Here is a 20,548-nt window from a genome sequence, read left to right as displayed (position 1 = left end):
TTTGCAGCATTGATAATCAGATTATCATACAATAATTTCAAAAAAAAAAAAAAAATTCTTAAAAAGAAATTATAAGATTTTATGTATTTGCGTGTTTTTTTTAATCAATATATGAAGTTATCTTTTTATTAGAGTGTGGCAGTAGAATTCTTTGAGACAAGGATGCCATAACCCTACCCCGTTGAATTCTTTAAAACTATCCTTTGAGTTGTTATTGTAAATTAAAAAAAAAAAAAAACCAATTGTACATTAATTCATCTGTTACATAAAATATAATGTGTTTACCACCTTGTGACCTCATACCACACCCTAAAAAAAAAAAAAAAAGAAAAAAAAAAAAAGAGAAGAAGACCAATACAAGGGACCATGAGAATGATGCTTAGAGTTAATCATTATAGCATTAAATATAAACATCTTTTCCATACGTTGACCAAAATCATCTCCACGGCTCTACTACACAAATTCATTATTAATTTCTTAATTTATTTATTTTATAGAAGAATTCATTATTAATTTCAGTTCTACAACTACAAATAAAATTTAATGGATTATATAGAATTTTTTTTTTAAAAGAATGCACGATTAACAAGCATTGGTGAGGTGACCCGTGACAATCATTTTGGTTGGGCGGTGGAGCAATAGTAGGAGAGAGGCTGTGCTGTTTGGTCAGCCAGTTATCATTGCTGTTTACTATTATTTTCTAAAATTAAAATAATTTCTTTATTTTTTACTATTAATTTGGATAAAATAAAGTTAATACCTTTGAGGTTTGGACTAATGCAATTAAATTGGTTGAACATTGGAGCAATAGTAGGGGAGGTTGTCTTGTGGTGTTTAGTCAGTCATTATCATTGCTATTTTCTATTATTTCCTAAAATTATAATAATTTATTTATTTTTTTACTATTAATTTGTATAAAAAAAGTTAACATTTTTGAGATTTGGACTAAAGCAAATTAGGTCACTAAACCGTTATTAATTTTCTCATTTTTCTCACAATAATTAAAGTCCAAGTTGATCAATTTAATTTTTTTTTGAATCTAGTTGGTATTAAGCAAATCAGCACCAGCAGTCTGACAATTAATTGTAGTTTACACTTTACAATTTAAAATTTTTTTTTTGATATGATACAATTTTAATTTTAATTTTTATTTAACGGAAAGTGTCCAATTAGCTTGAATTTTTCCAATAATATGTGCAGCAAGAAAAGGCAATGGCATATTGGCATAGCAAAACCATTCCTTTAACGTGTAATCATCCTTTTGTTCTTCCTTTTTGTCTCTCTGACATAACATAACTAAATAGACAGTTGTTAGTTGCTCCTCAGAGACAGAGAAAAGAGCGATAGAGAGATAGACAGAGAGAGAGAGAGAGAGAGTGTCATAGTATAACGAAAAACAAAGAGACTCCTTTACTATCTCGATATTGCACACACACACACACACATCCAAGAATGTACAAAAAAGCTTCACTCTCTCTCATTTTCGTGATTCTTCTTCTAATCTCATACTCCATCTTCATCGGGACCGTCGATTTCAGATCCTACTTTTTCCCTCTGCTACAGTCACCCACCGATACACCCTCTCTCTGTGCACCCTCCTCTCCTCTCCGTGTCTACATGTACGATCTCCCTCGCCGGTTCAACGTGGGCATGCTGAACCGGCGGAGCCCGGTGGAGACTCCGGTGACGGCTCTGGCATGGCCTCCGTGGCCCAAGAACTCGGGCCTCAAGAGGCAACACAGCGTGGAGTTTTGGATGATGGGGTCGCTTTTGTACGAAGGGGATGGGGCTGAAGAGAGAGAGGCGGTTAGGGTTTCGGATCCGGAAATTGCTGACGCGTTTTTTGTGCCGTTTTTTTCTTCTTTGAGCTTCAATTCTCATGGCCACAATATGACGGATCCAGATACAGAGATTGATCGCCAATTACAGGTACTTGATCGGTTCGATTCTGCGTTTTTTGTTTGTTTGTGTTAATTTGGTTTTGGAGGAATTGGGAAAATGGGCATTGAGTTTTGTCGTTAATGGTGATGAATTGAGTGCTTTTGCTTAGTTTTTGAGTTGGGTTTTTAGCTTTTTGTTGATTTTATCATGTACCTAAAAAACAAAAGAAAGGAAGAAGAAGAAGAAAAATCCAGTGGGGTATAGCTGAACAGCTTAATAATCTTGTTGAATGGCAACAATAACAATAACAATAACAATAACAAATCTTAGTCGTTTTGGGGTCAGCTATGGATTCTCAACAAAGTAGTTAGGGTTGGTTACATGTATTCTTTTTCTCCACTCTATTCTATCTGAAGTCATAGTTTCTATTTTGTTTCTATGCTCATTTGGATGAATTAAGCTTGATTTTTTTTTTCACATAAGCATTTTGCTGATTTCTTTTGTTTAGTAATAAGTTTTATTGATGGAAAGGATCTACCTCAAGTAAACACGAATTAGTCCCAAGAAATACGAAAAAAGAGATCTACAAACGAAAAGTGGGAAGGATGAGTAAATTGGATCCTACTATTGTTATATTGGAATAATTATGAATTGGTAGTTTATATTAAAGTATCAGGAGAGAGTATGTGAATTATATGAAAATTTGGAGATTATTTTATTTAGTCGGGTGTTTATGATTTGGATTTCATGGGTTGTAGTGTAGGACAGTGGGGCTTGTTAGTTAATTACATCACTTTTGAGTCATTAGGCTTTGCTTTATAAGAGAAATCCCACTTTTGTGTTTGGTTAATCATTCATTCAGTTGGAACTTGAAGTTCATTTGGTGACCTCTGATGGTCAACAACTCAACGCCACAAAGAGTGAGGAGAGAAATGATTTTAATTCTTTCATTAGTCACCTTTAAATAACATCTCCCTTTTTCATTTGACTATATACTAGAAAACTATGCTTGGATCGGTTGACTGGATTTTAAAGTAACTGGTTGATGAGTGTTATGATCAGTGGCTTAGCTGTTTGTGTTTGTTTAAGTTCATTGTGTTTTACCTTTCAACTATTTTATGTGATGCTGCTTATTTTCATTGCACATAACTTTTGTTCAGTATCTTAAACTCTGCCTCTGATGTCATCTCTTTTGCACATCAACATTACATGGGATAAAAATAAGTTTTTAAATGCTACACCTTTTTTGAACTTCTGTATTTTTTATTACAGCTCAGTATGGGTTGCTTCTGATTTCAGATTGATTTACTGAAATTGTTACGGCAATCCAAGTACTGGCAACGGTCTGGAGGTCGAGACCATGTAATTCCTATGACACATCCGAATGCATTCAGATTTCTCCGAGAACAGGTTAATGCATCTATTCAGATTGTTGTAGATTTCGGCCGCTACCCCAGAATCATGTCAAATTTAAGCAAAGATGTAGTGGCCCCTTATGTGCACGTCGTGGATTCATTTAAAATTGATGACACTCCAGACCCATTTGAATCTCGCACTACACTTCTTTTCTTCCGTGGGAGGACATACAGGAAAGATGTGCGTTAATTTGAACCTAGTTGGAATAAAAAGCAACATCTAGTTCTTTAAAATCTATGTATGAAATTATAATTGATTAACATGGGTCTTGTAATGTTGCAGGAAGGCATTGTTCGTGTTAAATTGGCAAAGATATTATCTGGTTATGATGATGTTCACTATGAGCGGAGTATTGCCACTGATGAAAATATAAAATTGGTATGTATTGGATTAATAGATCATGTATTAGTGATATCAAAGGTTTTTAATTTTCATCTTAAGCATCCATTGCTGCCTTCTTCTAGATACATTTCTTACCTTTTGATGCATGTTGCTACATGTAGAATTTATCAACATCATGCGATGTTTGTGGCATATAATTTCTGACCATAATTCCAAGAGAAAAGTTCCTGTACTTCCTTATAGTGATAATTAAGGTATATGACCCCATGTTGAAGGAACATAGTAAACTTATTTCTTGTTGCACAGAATTGAATCTTCAAAAGCAGCATTTTTTACATTACATGAGTAGGAGAATCATGGTCAGCACTGTAAATGCATGTGATTGCACACTGTCCACATTTCTCATTTCTTTATGTTTTTTTGGTAATGCCAGTCCTCGAAAGGAATGCGTTCTTCAAAGTTCTGTCTGAATCCTGCCGGAGACACACCTTCATCTTGTCGCCTGTTTGATGCCATTGTGAGCCACTGTGTGCCTGTTATTATAAGTGATCAAATTGAGCTCCCGTTTGAGAATGAGATTGACTACTCCCAATTCTCTATATTCTTCTCTTTCAAAGAGGCACTGGAACCTGGTTACATGGTTAACCAGCTCCGAAAATTTCCTAAAGAGAGATGGATTGAAATGTGGAAGCGGCTTAAGGACATCTCCCATCATTATGAATTCCAGTACCCCCCCAAGAAAGAAGATGCTGTCAATATGCTATGGAGGCAGGTAAAACACAAGCTTCCTGGGGTCAAACTTGCTGTGCATAGAAGCCGAAGGTTGAAAGTCCCTGATTGGTGGCGGAGAAGATGATTTCAGAAGCCTGCTTTTGTGACTTTGTAAATTCATAGTCATTTCATCATTCATGGTGAGAACCCTTTGAAGAGAAACAACCAAAGCTAGTAACAACCCACAACCGGCCAGTTAAATACACAGATTGAGAAACATTTTTTTTTTATTATAAATTTTATGGTTTCTTTTATTCTGTGTCCTTAATTTTCTGTGTTTTACTGGATGACACCCTCCTCCTCATTCCTCAGTGTCAAATGAGTGACATTCTTTGATGCTTTTATTTTAATTTTTTTAGTGGAGAAAAAGAATTGAAGGCCTCGGCTCAGCGCTGGTGTTTCTGCCTTTCAATGGTGCGGAAGTGAGGACATAATAATGTAATTAGTACATGGATTGGTTATACATCCTATAGTCTGACAAAGTTGTTCCTTACTGGTTATAATTGTGTTTTTGGATATGAGGTTATGTAATGCACATTGATAAAGCTCAGTCATTACTCATTAGTCTTAACATAAAAGTACACTTCCTCCCCCACCCATCCTTCTTTCTGATAATTTCTTTTTCGAAGGGCAATTGCAGGATCTCTTTGGTTGCTCAATGCTGTTTCATATTGAAGCTTATACTCCATTCTATACTAGCGATGCCATGATGTCTTTCCAACTAAAACATAAACTACCACTCACCCAGTTTTTAGATTCTTTAAGTAAGATTAAAGTATGTCTCCCATTTCATGCTTCCGTATGATCAAACTATCACTTCTACTTTTTCTAATCCGATTAAGGTTTAAAAGAATGCTCAAAAATTATTCAGGGGTACCCAAAAAAAAAAAAAACCAGTAAAAGCTAAGAATATTCTCAAAATGAAGACCATGCAGTTGAAATATACATATTAGTTTCAGAGATGTTTTTATATAACCAGCCAAGCATGTCTTGTGGCATCTAAATCATTCAAAATGATGTGTACGTGAGATTTGTGTAGTTCAGATACTGCCATATTGGTGCTAGCATGGTGCATATTGATCAGAAGTACTTTAATCCCTAAATTGGGAAAAACTAGAGGGCATAATTATGATCTTTACAGGTACCAATCTCAGCAAATAGAACTGCCTCTGGCGTCCATCAACAAAATCTTACACACGGGAATCTATCTGAGAAATAGACTGACTCTCAATTGCTCAGATTTATTGATAGCGTGCAAATAACACTGATCAAAGACTGCGAGTGGATTCTGTCTTTGTGACACCAAATACTGTAGAAGGAAAATCTATTGTCAGGGTGTTCTGTGTGAATGTGGATCCGATGCCATGAGGTGTTCAGAATTCCTCTCAAATTCCATATGAACTCCACGTTTCGGGCTGAACATTTGCAGCTATATCAACCTGTCCATAATGAGACAAATACATATCATTGCTGACAAACAAGAAAAATCATTGACATGGACCATATATCACTTCAAACATGTCCCAGCTGCATAAATCCAATCATCAAGCAGTCATTGTCATATAAATATGCGTTGTATAGGAAGGATTGGAAGATTCCATGCAGACTACTAAGTCCATGGGTGTGCATTATGTATAGTGGTTACTTCTCAATCAAGAATTGATATTCCTCTGGCTAGGACACTTCAAATGAGAGATGTCCCCTAAAAATACACCCAAAATTCTCGAGACAATCTTGAATTCGGTTCTTGATTAAGATTTAGCTTGGTGGATCAAATATTGACCATCTTATTATTCTCAGAAAAGTAATGTTTGATTAAAGAGCAGTAGTAACTTACTGCTTTAGCGACTATCTCAGTATTCTCAGATATTTCAGCCTCAGCCTTAAAAAGCACCCATGCCCACTTGTCACTGCTTTTATCGTCAGCAACATAGGGAATTCCTGTCTTTTGGTACCTGGATGCTTCCACCCATGTCTTGCCACCATCAAATGATACATCCACTCTCTCAATCCCTTGCCCACCCCCAGATACTGCATATCCATGAACTGTTATCTGCATAGCAAGTGATGATGATGGTAAGGAAAGGGAGAAGTCCTCATAGCAGACCAAATTTAAGCATAATTACTGGAAGCACCATCCACATTGAAATCAATTTTATGGTGGAATCCATGTTCATGAGCTCTTCGAAGTTTCTCATTGTGCAGAATTGCACTTCTTATTGTGCTAAATAGAACTCTTGACCATGGAGAAGATCACATACCTTCCCAGGTTTCACTTCAGTGACATCCTCCAAAGAACAAATTACAGACTGCAAAATCCATTGCAGACAAATTTTAATCAATTATTGCTTCCTTGATGAAAGTAACTAACATGTTACTACTCATATTCTGTTATCACTGTTTCATCCTGGAATATCCCTATTGAGCAATAACTTTGAAAATTAATACCCCTCACCAAGTTGATATAAGTGATCAAACATGCACACAAGGAAATCTTAAGGCATCAGGCATCAGCAAAGCTACGTATTCTGTATACGTTCGGCATTCCTAGACATGCTATGAGATCAGAATTACTGACTGGACAATATATTCCAACTCAGGCAGATGATCCTAGGAATATCCTTAATTCCTAAATAATAATATAACTGAACTGGGAAATCCATTTGTGGCCTTCGAGTAGACCATCAATATTTTCCCAATTAATTTTGGGAGGAAACATTTTGTAGTCCTTTTGCATAAAAAAACCCTGTTCCACAGTAACGTTAATTTGCTCAATCAATTTTAGGAGATGAAAGAACAGCAAAGAAGATGGTGCATTTGGAATTACGACCAACCTGGCATTCTTCAGCAATTATATTAATGGAATCCAGCCATTTAACAGAGCGTGCACCTATAACACCAGGAACAATAACACGCAGTGGATATCCATGATCCCTGTTTAAAGGCTTTGGAATGATAACATAGGTTATTAGGACAAACTAATCATACTTCTTCCCTAAAAGAATTAGAGATATGTGGATGGAAAGAATTCCAACATAAGAAAAATTTTCATTTGTAACTAATAAGTCGAAAGGGTCAGGGACTAAAATGGCTACTTGTAAAGAAAACAGTTCACTGTCACATATCAAGAACCACACAGAAAAGTGACCTGGTGAAGAATTAAACAAAATGTTGCATCAACTTGTCTAAAGTTGACAGCATGTTCAAAAAGAAGTAATTCTAGCATATAGGGGAAGCACATTGCAAGATTGATAAATATATATTTGAGGGCAAAGAAATTATATATTGTTCATATAATGCCTGAAAGCTCGAAAATGTGTTAAAAACACAAGAGCTGTTTAGACCCCCCAATCAAAGTTACGGCTCGATTGATTTTACAGTAACTTAATTCTAAGTGCAGAATAGTGTAAATGCGAGTGGATAAACAAACAAGTTACTCTAACACGTATTCATATAATCATAAAAGTAAAATGAAATACAAAAGAGTAGGGAAGAAGAAAGCAAACACAGATAAGTGTTATCGAAGAGGAAACCGAAGAACTCGACGAAAGAACTCTCTACCGCCTTCCAAGCGGTAATCGATCCACTAGACAATTAGTTGGGATACATGGGTTAGCAAGAGACCCTTCAAGCCTAATCTACTTGTTGTACCTAAGCTCTCCAAGCTCTTACTCCAACAAGGCTTCTCGGAACCGTGTCTTGTCTAGCTCTCCGGATCCCGCAACAAACTCCATGTTGCATCTGCCATCCTTGTCTTCTTCCAATGCTTCACAGCAACACCAAAATCTTACATGACACTCTGAAAAGGTGTGGTAAGTGTTTGGGCTATCAACCTCTCAATGGTATGGAAATGGAGAGGTAGGAGTTGAGAAAATCCACAAGTTTATGTGTAGAGATATATGGGTATGATAATCTCTAACTCTCAAGGTGTTTGGCTAGGGTTTTCTCTCATAAGCGCTCCTCAACATTTGTGGGTAATGTGAGTATATATAGTGTGGGTACAAAAAGTGTGTATCAGATAGTATAGTCTGGCAGAACAGAATGTTTCACGAGTGTTTCATGGGAAGGCCTTACCCGCGAGTTACTCATGAAATACAATTGTCTCCATCTGTATTGACTCTTTGCATTCTAGTCATGTGCAAGACACATGCTTCACTTCATGGGATGCTTAGTCGCGAGATACGCGTGAGAAATCTTCTGGCTTCAATTGCTTGAGTCTTCACACTCTCTCTTTATCATACAACTCTTACAATCAAATCCTATAATAAATATAGGGTACAAAAGATTGAATATAATTACAATCAAATTTGGCACGGAATAAAAGCCAATAGAATACATATTTGTAAAGAGAAATAATATGTCTACAATATTTTTACAACAAATCATAAGTGGCAGGTTGTTATTGGTTGTTATTATTAGGGCAAAAAAGTAATTTTAGTGTTAGTTTCAAATTTGAACCAATAACAACTAACCACTTGTGATTTATTGTAAAAATATTGTAGATGTAGCATCTCTCATTTGTAAATCACAACTTTATAATGCCAAATGCACATTTATTACATAACAACACAGAACCTAAGTAGATACATACTTAAGACACCCTCACCTCTCCATTCATCTCATACGCGAGTATGACCTCAGAATCAGAGGTCGTTGCCTGGATGAGTGGAATTGATGCCTTACATGACCCCCATTTTCCTCCTAGAATGTTGACATTGAAGAATTATCAATCTATGAAATTTAGTCCATGACAGAACAACGTTTAGAAAAAAAGAAAGAAAAAGAAATTGTAGCTTACCTTGCACTTGTCCACACTTATAAACTCAACATGCTTTCCTCCGAAAGGTGCGATAGAAGCCAAATTAGGTATTCCTACCAGTTCAAGAACATCTGCTAGTTTCGCCCCACCCCAAATGGCTGATAGCAGATAGAGTCAATAGAAGGAATAGGGACGCAAAAACTGCAATGATTATAACTTTTGGGCTTTTAGGATAAACTTTAGCTACAAAATTAGTTGTAGCTTAAGACTACAACCTTACTTAATAAAATGAACATTATTACATATTTTGAAAATCTAACTGTTGAATTGCATACGTTCTTTATGCTTTTAATACACATGTCAAATTTTGAATTAATCGGATATTATTTACTATATAATCTATAATCTTATATTTTATACATAATTTTAAACTAAAAAAATTGTAATTTAAACAATTTATTGATGACATAGCTATTGATCTTTAATAACAAAGATATAAGAAGAAGATGTAATTCAACAATGGATTTGACAAAATTCACTTCTAATAAAAATATATTGAGTAAGGTTGGTTACAACCAATTTTGTAGTTAAACTTTGTACTTTTTATTTAAATACATTGTATACATTTTATTTCAAAACATTTAGAAGTTTTGGACGGAATTATTGTGTATAACAATAAATGGCAAAGGATCACAAAGGGGTCTACATTTTTTGACCAGAATAGGTGCCATAAAAAGAAATAAAAGACAAACTATTAATGACAGTGTAAAATACTAAAATCTCTATGTTCGAATGTCCAAATCCAAAGTTTATAAGCTGACAACAAAAAATTCCAAAACTTGTGCAACAATGATAAGGAAAGCAAACCATTTCCAATGGCACAAACATCCCAGCCAACACCTTTCCCGGTTATGTTCGAATGTCCAAATCCAAAGTTTATAAGCTGACAACAAAAAATTCCAAAACTTGTGCAACAATGATAAGGAAAGCAAACCATTTCCAATGGCACAAACATCCCAGCCAACACCTTTCCCGGTTTTAACTTTGCTCATGGCAGTCCTTCTATTACCTGCACACTGTTTAACTCAAAACAAGGGAAATCATTCAGTTAATTAAATTTGAGCCCTATGATTGCAACAGAGAAATGGAATGTATCTCAGCCAACCCAAGGAAATCAATGCTAACAATAAGACACGCCATGAAACTTACTTGTAAAGTGGCTGCCACTATGCGTTTGGGTAGCTTCCTGATTCACATGGAAAAAAAAAACACATCTATTGTAAGAAAGGGCTTGGTTAAGCCCAAATTCACCATGGATTCACTAATTTTTTCTTGACTATTGTGTAAAAAATTTATTTATTTTTAAAAATAATTTATTTAATTCAAAAAAAAAAAAAAAAGAGAGCTCCTTAAATAATGCCTGAAAAAAATTCATATGTAGAGCTTGTAGGCCGTAGCATCATCAATTGAGGTGACGAACTTTGTAGGGTTTGAATCCCTCTTCTCCACTTGTTAATTATTTTTTTTTAAAAATCATCGGTTAAGGTGACAATTTGTGATAGTAGTTAGAAATTTTACTTTTTATATAGATTTACCATTGATAGCATTCTTACTATGCATCAATCACAATCACAATAAACCGCACAAGCAATTGTGGAAAAAGCTATGTCTCTAGAATTATCATTATTGTTAATTTGATTTATTATCATATTTCATGAAATGAAAAAAAGGAGGGTAAAAATTAAGCCAGTGTGTTGGTATTTGGTAGCCCCTGATACACGGAACAACTTCAAAGGGAAACTTCTTTTTTTGTCTCTCATTGATAATTAAGAACACGCATGATCGTGCAAGTCAATACTTACTTCATATCAGCAATAGATAATTCCATGGATTTTTCCACCAACCCACATATAGATACTCGGTACCTGATGTATATATGTAACAAATAAGTTGTAGATGTCAATGAAATCTTATTAGAGATTTGACATTTAGAAGGTTTGAGTGTAGAAGTATTAAACCTTTCAATGTCATCAACTATAGGGATTGGCCCATGATTTCGCTTGTAGAACAAATCCACTGGGGTCACATAAGAGGAGGAAATTAAGGCAGAGCGTGAAGGCTCAGCATTGAAAGGTTCCTGTATCAAAGATTTACAAAAGAAAAAAAAAAACAATAAGTCAATAACAATAACTAGACTTTTTTGATAAACTAGACTTGACTTGAAGCAAAAAAAAAAAAAAAAAAAAAAAAAAAAAAAAAGCCTACCTAAAGTACGAAGCTTTCCTAAACAGCATACATTTTTTATTATTTTTATTTTATTTATGAATCTAAATAGCATACATAATATAGAGTAGAAAAAATATATGAATATTTGGCGCCACATCCAAACATGTGACAAATATGTCACACTCCGAATGCACGTGCACACGTATTTACCCTTTGTTTGTGTATAAATATCAACGAAAACATTACCTACCGCTCCTATCCTAAAAACTTAGCTGAATTTCCCGACTGTAACCCCAAGAAAAATAGAAAAAATGATTTTATTTTATATTTAAATATATGATCATATAAGAGGCTGTGACAGTTATATAGGAGTCTTTAACAGTGAAAAAGTGAAGAGGAATTTGAATTAATTATAGGGAAAAATAATAAAATATATAGTATAAGAGAGGAATAGAACACATGGATATAAAACACACGGGGTTATTGTACATGTTGTAAAATTATGTACTTTACTAGAGGTCATATAGACACATACTTTTGGTGGAATAGATCACCAAATTGCCGGATCTTGTTCTTTGCTTGCTTTACGAACTCCTCACGATCTCCTTTGTGGAACATTTCCAAGTCGTAGGAGAGGCTACTAGAGTCTCTCCTAATTTCCACGCTCCAAATTCTAGGGAACAGTAGATGGTGTCCTAGAGAGATGGCTTATTTGAGAGAGCACTCAAAACTATACGTATGTTCACTCACTGTCATCTGACTGATGTAAGAGTATTTTAAATACTAGTAGAGATTCACTTACTATCAGATATATGTGATCCCTAAAAGATTTCATCTGTTAAATTTAAATGACTCCACTATTGATATTGATAACTCATACCAATATCTGTTAAGTTCAAATTTAAACTTACTTATCAGATAACCCATGTGGACGATCCATGGGCCATGGTTTATGGGTTGGACCAAAACCAACCCAATTTCTAACATCTCCCACTCGTCCACACTGGGTACTACAGTCAGAACTGGCTCCTCTCAATCTTTTGTCCAATCCTCTCTTTATATAGAAAAATGGAGTGTGCGACTTGACGAGAAGGTGTATGGTAGGAGTACTATATTAAGTCACCATCTAAACTAACATAGTACATCACTCATAGTATCTTGTCTATGCCCCAGATTATTTGATCACACCCGATCAAGTTTCTTTAATCCCTCATGAGTTCAAAACTCAAAGCAACACTTGATTCTATACCATATAATATGCTCACGATTATGTTGAAAAACAAATTCCTCATAATCACCCGGGCTATGAGCCATAAAATAAATGGTGTGTTCTAAATAATCTTCCCCAGACACTCATGTCAATTCATTCACACTTGACCGTTTTCCTAGACATGCTTCGCGAGACCGTATATATCATGGCCTTGAGATGACATGCTAAAGTAGCGACATCAAACATTCATTTCATGACATAGTTCTAGGTCGAAAAAAAGGGCACAGAATGGACCATATAATGGTCGACTAAGGCTCACATAGTGATGGAGTAGGGATCTATCCAATCACTCCCTTAATTAGTCGGCTATAGCACATACAATATAATTTGTATGCTACAGTGGAGCTCCCACTCAACTGGGCTTGTCACACTCAAACACCGTACAAATCTTAGTCCAATTGCCACAAAAGCAACTAACCTGAGTTTCTCAGCACAGTTACACATCAAGTTCCTGTCCAAGATCTCACATTTGGCTTTATTCAGGCTTCATGAAGTTGTGGATACACTTCAAGTGAGACTCCCATAAGTCTCATCTTAGCCTAGTTAAGGCGACATTCATTATATTATCTTGCACGCCTCCCTAAGCGTCAAGATGATCACTTACTTGATTTATAGAAAAAACAAAGTGATCACTATGTCTCATCCTGCTCGCTACTCAAGTGCTAGGGTGATCGTCTATGTGAGTAGACCAATCTAAGCCTGGTGACATAATCTCAAATAATGTGTGCTCAGTATGCAATATCAATCACATCACAAGATGAATCAAAATGAATAACATCATTATTGCATAAAGTATGAATAAACATAAATGTCCATAAGGTATCCAAAAACATATCAAATCCTACAAAGTCCTAAACTCCTAACATGAGCCTGAAAGGCATCTCTAGCAATGGCTTTAGTAAGTGGATCAGCCACCATCCTGCTAGTGGAGATATGTTGGAGGATCACCTCTCCTTGTGTAATAGCAAGACGAATGTAGTTATAACGAGTTTGTATGTGTTTGCTTTTGCTATGATACTTATGATCTTTAGCATGAGCTAAGGCTGCCATATTATCACAATACATTTTTACAACTTCATCTGCAAGAGATGTCACCCTTAGGCTTTGGAAAAATCTCTTTAACCAAACAACTTCTTGTGCTGCTGCTGAACAACCAACATACTCAGACTCCATTGTGGATAAAGCAATGCAAGACTGTTTCTTATTGCACCAAGAGATAGCTGCACCACTAAGTAGAAATGCATAACCTGTAATGGACTTGCGCTCATCTTTATCACTGGCCCAGTCAGCATCAGAATAACCTCTCAATCTCAAATCTCCACCTTGATAGCAAAGAATGAGATTCGATGTCCCACGAAGGTATCGAAAAATCCTCTTAACTGCTTGCCAATGAACAGGTCCTGGATTACTTTGATAACGACTAACCATACCAACTGTAAAACAGATGTCTGGTCGAGTACACAACATAACATATATCAGACTTCCAACTGCACTTGCATAGGGAACTCTTGCCATTTCTCTCTTTTCCTTTTCTGATTTAGGGCAATCTTCAAGGCTTAATGTATGTCCCTTCTTAATTGGAGTGTCTATGGGTTTGGAATTATGCATACAGAATCGCTCTAAGATCATCTTTATGTAAGTTTCTTGAGACAAACCAAGAAGCTTCTTTAAGCAATCCTTGAAGATCTTAACTCCAAGCACATAATTAGCCTCTCCCATGTCCTTCATTTCAAAAATAGAGGACAACCACCTTTTGGTGGTGACAATCATCTCCATGTCATTTCCAGCCAACAAAATGTCATCCACATACAAAGACAGGATAAGTAAACTCTTTCTTGATTGTTTGACATACACAAAATGGTCTTCTTCCATCATTTCGAAACCAATCGAAATAATAGCCTTATGAAACTTGAAATACCATTGTCTAGACGCTTGCTTTAGGCCATAAATGGAACGCTTAAGGCGGCACACTTTGCGCCCTTGTTCCTTGACCTCAAAACCAACAGGTTGATCCATATAGATCTCCTTGTCTAGTTCTCCATTGGGAAATGCAGTCTTCACATCCATTTGGAAGAGTTCCAAATCCAAATTTGCAACAATAGCTAGAATAAGGCGAATAGAGATAAATCTCACTACTGGGGAGAAAGTCTCTTCATAGTCTATCCCTTCTCTTTGGGTATAGCCTTTCGCCACAAGACGAGCCTTATATTTGTCAATCGATCCATTTGCCTTGCGCTTTATTTTTAAGACCCATTTGTTTCCAATGGTCTTGCGCCCAGGCGGAAGGTCAACCAACTCCCAAACTTGATTCTTTGCCATAGAATCCATCTCATCCCTCCTGGCAACTATCCATTCATGTGAAGCAGGTGAAGCTAATGCTTCCTCATAGGAAGCAGGCTTATCAAGGTCTAGTGAATCACATATAAAAGATTCCCCCTCAATCTCAAAATGATGACGGGAAATAGTTCCACGTTCACTTCTACGTACCTTGGATCCTTGTGTGTCACTATCTAGTGGTTTGCTCCCATTAGGAGCCAAATCACTCCCACGATCTTTGGCGATTTCAGGATGAAGTTGTGATTCTCCACCCTCACCCTAAAATGGTATGACACCTTCAAGTTCTTGCAGCTCATAAAGCTGAAGATCTTGTTTTGCTTCACTGATGCTTGGAAAATTATCTTCAATGAAGTTGACATCATGAGACTCTATCTCAGTCATTCCACCATCAGAATGTTCACCATACATTACATACCCCTTTGAGCTTTCTAAATATCTTATAAAGATTTTCTTACTTGCTCTAGGGCCCAATTTCCCATACTTATAAGAAGTATTGCGAACAAAACTTGCACAACCCCAAGGCCACAAGTTCTCCAAATTGGGTTTTGAACCAGTCCATAACTTATATGGTGTTGTGGGAACTAACTTAGAAGGCACATGGTTAAGGATGTAGGCAGCAGTCATCAATGCATCCCCCCAAAACGAAATTGGAAGGTTGGCTTACGCCATCATCGATCTAACCATCTCTAATAGAGTACAATTCCTTCTCTCTGCAACACCATTTTGTTGTGGGGTACCAGGAATCATCAATTGCCTACGTATCCTTTTTTCCTCACACAGTTCCTGAAATTGTTTAGACAAATATTCACGACCCCTATCAGTTCGAAAAACCTTTAGGTTCCTTTCTTTCTGATTCTCAACCTCTATCACAAAGCGCTTAAAGCAATCTAATGCTTCAAAGTGATGGGAGATCAGATAGACATAACTGAAACGTGAATAGTCATCTATAAATGTGAGAAAATAAGAGGTGTCATGGCGTGCCTTAATATTCATAGGTCCACATATGTCTAAATGGACTAATTCCAAAGGATGAGTTGCCCTTGGAGCCTTACCAAAAGGCTTCCTACAGGCCTTTCTAGCTAGACAAGGTTCACACATAGGTAGGCTTACATTAGTGATAGACCCCAATGGGCCTTATCTAGCTAGTCTAGCCAATCTATCTTTTCCTATGTGTCCAAGTCTAGCATGCCACATTACAGAATTAGAAACATCATCATTATGAGCAATAAAAGAAAAAGAGGAATGATCTAAATCTAACATAAAGAAATTATTAGATAAATAACCATGTCCATATAAGGTTTTATTTAAACAAAAATCCAACTAAGGACCATCGAAATGGAAACTAAATCCAAGTCTAAGCATAGTAAGTACTGAAATTAGATTACATTGGACACCAGGTGCATGAAGCACATCATGAAGAAGTAACGTACGTCCCAGATGCAATTTGAGCTGGTAGGTTCCAACTTCTATGACTTCTTCTTGAGCTCCGTTACCCAAAATAACGTATTGTGTGCATGTTGGTATCCTTTTGTAATCCACACACCTAACTCTATCTTTGGCTATATGTTTGGTTGCTCCTGAATCTACAATCCACCCAGGAATAGTATGAGCAACAAAAACATGTGTACAAACATAAGTAATAACAGAGTTGTTAAGAATGGATACCTTCTTCAGCTTAGTGCACTCACGAGCGAAGTGACCCTTCTTACCACAGTTCTAGCACTTGATCTTTGCCTTGTCCTTAACGTACGTCCTAGACGCAATTTGAGCTGGTAGGTTCCAACTCCTATGACTTCTTCTTGAGCTCCGTTACCCAAAATAACGTATTGTGTGCCTGTTGGTATCCTTTTGTAATCCACACACCCAACTCTATCTCTGGCTATATGTTTGGTTGCTCCTGAATCTACAATCCACCTAGGAACAGTATGAGCAACAAAAACATGTGTACAAACATAAGTAATAGTAAAGTTGTTAAGAATGGATACCTTCTTCGGCTCAGTGCACTCACGAGCGAAGTGACCCTTCTTACCACAGTTGAAGCACTTGATCTTTGCCTTGTCCTTCTTAGCACGCTTGCCCTTTTAGCGCTTTGCTATCTTGCCTTCTATAGGCCCAAGGTTACCAGCTCCTTTGGCATTTTTCCCTTGTCCTTTGTGTTTAGGCCTGAATGCCTTCCGTTGCCCAGATTGGGTGACAAGGAGGTTGTTCTTGTGCACCCCCATGCACTATGCCTCAAGCTTGAGATGACGAGAAATATCAGCAAAAGTCTTGATATTCTCACTGTGTCAAAACAAGCTTCATTTGCCCCCAAGTAGGTTCAGGCAGTGAACGTATCACCGCTGTGACTTGTTGTTCATAAGAGAGATTATTACCAGTAGCCTTTAGGTCACAGATCAATGCTGACATTGTCCTTAGATGTTCAGCTATGCTATGTTTTGAATCCATAACATATTGCTCAAACTTCAAAGTAAGAGCTCGCAACCTAGTTGCTAAAGTCCCTCCAAAGGCAATCTTAAGCTGGTTCCACATCTCTTGGGCATTTGGGTAGTTCTCAAACTCCCCAATAAGATCATTGTGCATGCTACTTAGCATAGTGAAGTGTGCACAACGATCTTTCTCAGCCCAAGACTCATAGGCCTCTAAGTCACGGCGATGTTGGGCAGTATTCCCATTTTCAGGTTGCATCATCACATTGGTTAGGGTTTCAAGGACCTCTTGTTCATTAAGCAAATATTGAATTTTTCTATGCCACATATCATAGTTGGTTCCATCTAGTTTCTCACCTTTAGTTAAATCAGCAACTACATTCTTAGTGGCCATGTTCACTACATTCATTATACAAGTTGACATTAGCACATAAATTTTTTTAAATTTTATTTCCAAAAAATCCAACTAGACCATGATATTCCTCTCTACATAGTGAGATTGAAAATTTCGCTAAGCTCATAATCATCTCCCACTATGTAAATTGGAAAACACATCTAATTGATTTTAAATAAAATTTTGTGAAGAATAAAACATCACACCATCCACATATTAAATCATATATATAACATGTGTCCATACATCTTTGTGCACAACACATTATGGGCTCCACTATAAGCCCTATTGGTAATTTCATACAACATGTTAAGACAAAATTTGAAAATTATAGGTAACCGTGAAACACATCCCCTTACATGGCTTCCAAAATTAAATTACATAGCCTTAAATTACATTGCCAAAAAAACAATGGCCCAAAAAAAAAAAATTGCCAAAAACATTGGCCCAAAAAATTACATATTCAAGTACCCTACTACAAAGATTCTATTTGTAATTAAAAAATTGGGAATACCACGTTACCAAATTATTTCAAAAATTGTCTTATCCACCCACAATAACAATAAAAATATACATGTTGCATAAATTACCAATAAAATCTTTAACTATAGAGATGAGCCAAAGAGTTTCATAAACCCTTTGGTCACATATTCATCACATAATGCATTCATATAATATCAATTCAATCATATTACAATATGTTAAAAAGACATCATAAATTAATTCAAAGATTAAAAACCATGTATAATTATACAGAAAATTAGAAAACTAATTTCACAATTTTCTCATATTATCACAATTCTATTTTAATGACACTACAATTACATATATTAAATATATCTCACATTAGAAAAAATGAGGTCTAAACAAAATTAAGAATATATATAGTTTTACTATAAATTAAAAATAAAAAAAGCCCACTGTACGAGTTATGATTAATTGTGCAAGTAATATATTAAGTTTTCATATAACTCAATTCCTTTGTAACTATGTTACAAACTCACATAGTATTTGTAAACAATATTACAAACCCACACAACTACTTGCGTGTACGGCTTATTGCTTGCACAGTTTCCTTGTTGAAGGAAACAACAACTATTTGTGTCAATGTGTAATTAATACACCAAAGTCACCAACTTGGGGCTCAACACAATATCCTTATCAAAGTGTAACTAATACACTAACGTGGGGCTCTTTTATTTGTGTGTAACTGAAACAAGGATAGTGTTCAACGTGGGGCTCTATTATTTTATTATTTTATTTTTAGATAACCACTCAAACAATTAGTGGTTAGTGGAGCCCGCATGGTACACTTTACAAAACAATTTTCCATACGTGAAACAATGTGTTTCCTTTTATTGTTCATCATCTTCAACCATAGACACCACTTTTTCAGATTTTATCAAATACAATCATAATCTTTAAAAGACCACAACTTTCTCATTTAAAGTCTAAATTAAGCATGTAAACTGTCGTTTTAAAGCTTATGGAATGTACTTTCAAATCATTAAAAAATATTTGATATTAAACAAGATTTAATGGGTCAAAATAAGCCTGTAAATTTCAGATTACATGTAAACAATCAAAAAAATTACAGCTTTTTATTTCTTTCTCTACATGCCGTAACATGCTTCTAAAAATTACAGATCTGAAAATTAAAAATTACTTAAACTTTTAATTTTTTTAGCATGCATATGGGATTATATATTTCAGAGATTATGGCATTATTCAAGAGTGAAAACAAGCATAAAATGGCTCTGATACCAATGTTGTAAAATTATGTACTTTACTAGAGGTCATATAGACACATACCTTTGGTGGAATAGATCACCAAATTGTCGGATTTTGCTCTTTGCTTGTTTTACGAACTCCTCACAATCTCCTTTGTGGAACACCTCCAAGTCGCAAGAGAGGCTACTAGAGTCTCTCCTAATTTCCACACTCCAAATTCTAGGGAACAGTAGATGATGTCCCAGAGAGATGGCTTTCCACGCTCCAAATTCTAGGGAACAGTAAATGGTGTCCCAGAGAGATGGCTTATTTGAGAGAGAGCACTCAAAACTTTACGTATGTTCACTCATTGTCATCTGACTGATGTAAGAGTATTTTAAATACTAGTAGAGATTCACTTACTATCAGATATATGTGATACTAGTAGAGATTCACTTACTATCAGATATATGTGATCCTTAAAAGATCTCATTTGTTAAATTTAAATGACTCCACTACTGATATTGATGACTTATATCAATATCTGTTAAGTTCAAATTTAAACTTACTTATCAGATAACCCATGTGGATGATCCATGGACCATGGTTTATGAGTTGGACCAAAACCAACCCAATTTCTAATAGTATACATGAACACATTTGATTTATAAAAATGAATCATTCATGGTAGTTGATTTAAGAACTAAGCTGGCGAAAGAGAAACATCATAAAATCAATGTCATTGAATATCTCCGTTTAAGAAAACGAGGTATCTAACCTGGGAATTAATTATAAGGCTTGGATGCCGAGGTGGTTCTTGAGAATAAACAGACGGGCGTCTTAGAAATTTCATTCTTCACAAACACTAAGAGAGAGAGAGAGATAGAGAAAGAGAGAGAATTCCCTTTTTGCTACTGTCAATAAATAAACATTTTAACGTTCTAGATGTTTTTGCTACGTGACATGGATCCGACTTAACCAACTATTTTGTTTTCATTTTTTAAGGTTTTTTTTTT

General features: G+C 35.8%; 1 protein-coding gene and 1 pseudogene across 1 annotated transcript; one reads left to right on the top strand and one right to left on the bottom strand.

Moving 5' to 3' along the window:
* The first annotated feature begins 1,221 nt into the window (after positions 1-1,221).
* On the top strand, positions 1,222-5,009 carry LOC126718192 (probable arabinosyltransferase ARAD1). Its single transcript, XM_050420283.1, has 4 exons — positions 1,222-1,929; positions 3,181-3,477; positions 3,580-3,675; positions 4,073-5,009. Exons 1-4 carry the CDS (start codon positions 1,453-1,455, stop codon positions 4,493-4,495), a joined length of 1,293 nt encoding a protein of 430 aa, XP_050276240.1. The 5' UTR covers positions 1,222-1,452; the 3' UTR covers positions 4,496-5,009.
* A 399-nt stretch (positions 5,010-5,408) lies between these two features.
* On the bottom strand, positions 5,409-20,385 carry LOC126718191 (sulfite oxidase-like; annotated as a pseudogene).
* Between the last annotated feature and the right edge of the window lie 163 nt (positions 20,386-20,548).

This window comes from Quercus robur, chromosome 3 (assembly GCF_932294415.1).
Source record: "Quercus robur chromosome 3, dhQueRobu3.1, whole genome shotgun sequence".
In the NCBI taxonomy this organism is placed as follows: Eukaryota; Viridiplantae; Streptophyta; class Magnoliopsida; order Fagales; family Fagaceae; genus Quercus; species Quercus robur.
Note: the sequence above shows the minus strand (reverse complement) of the source record. Positions and strands in the feature narration are given on the sequence as shown.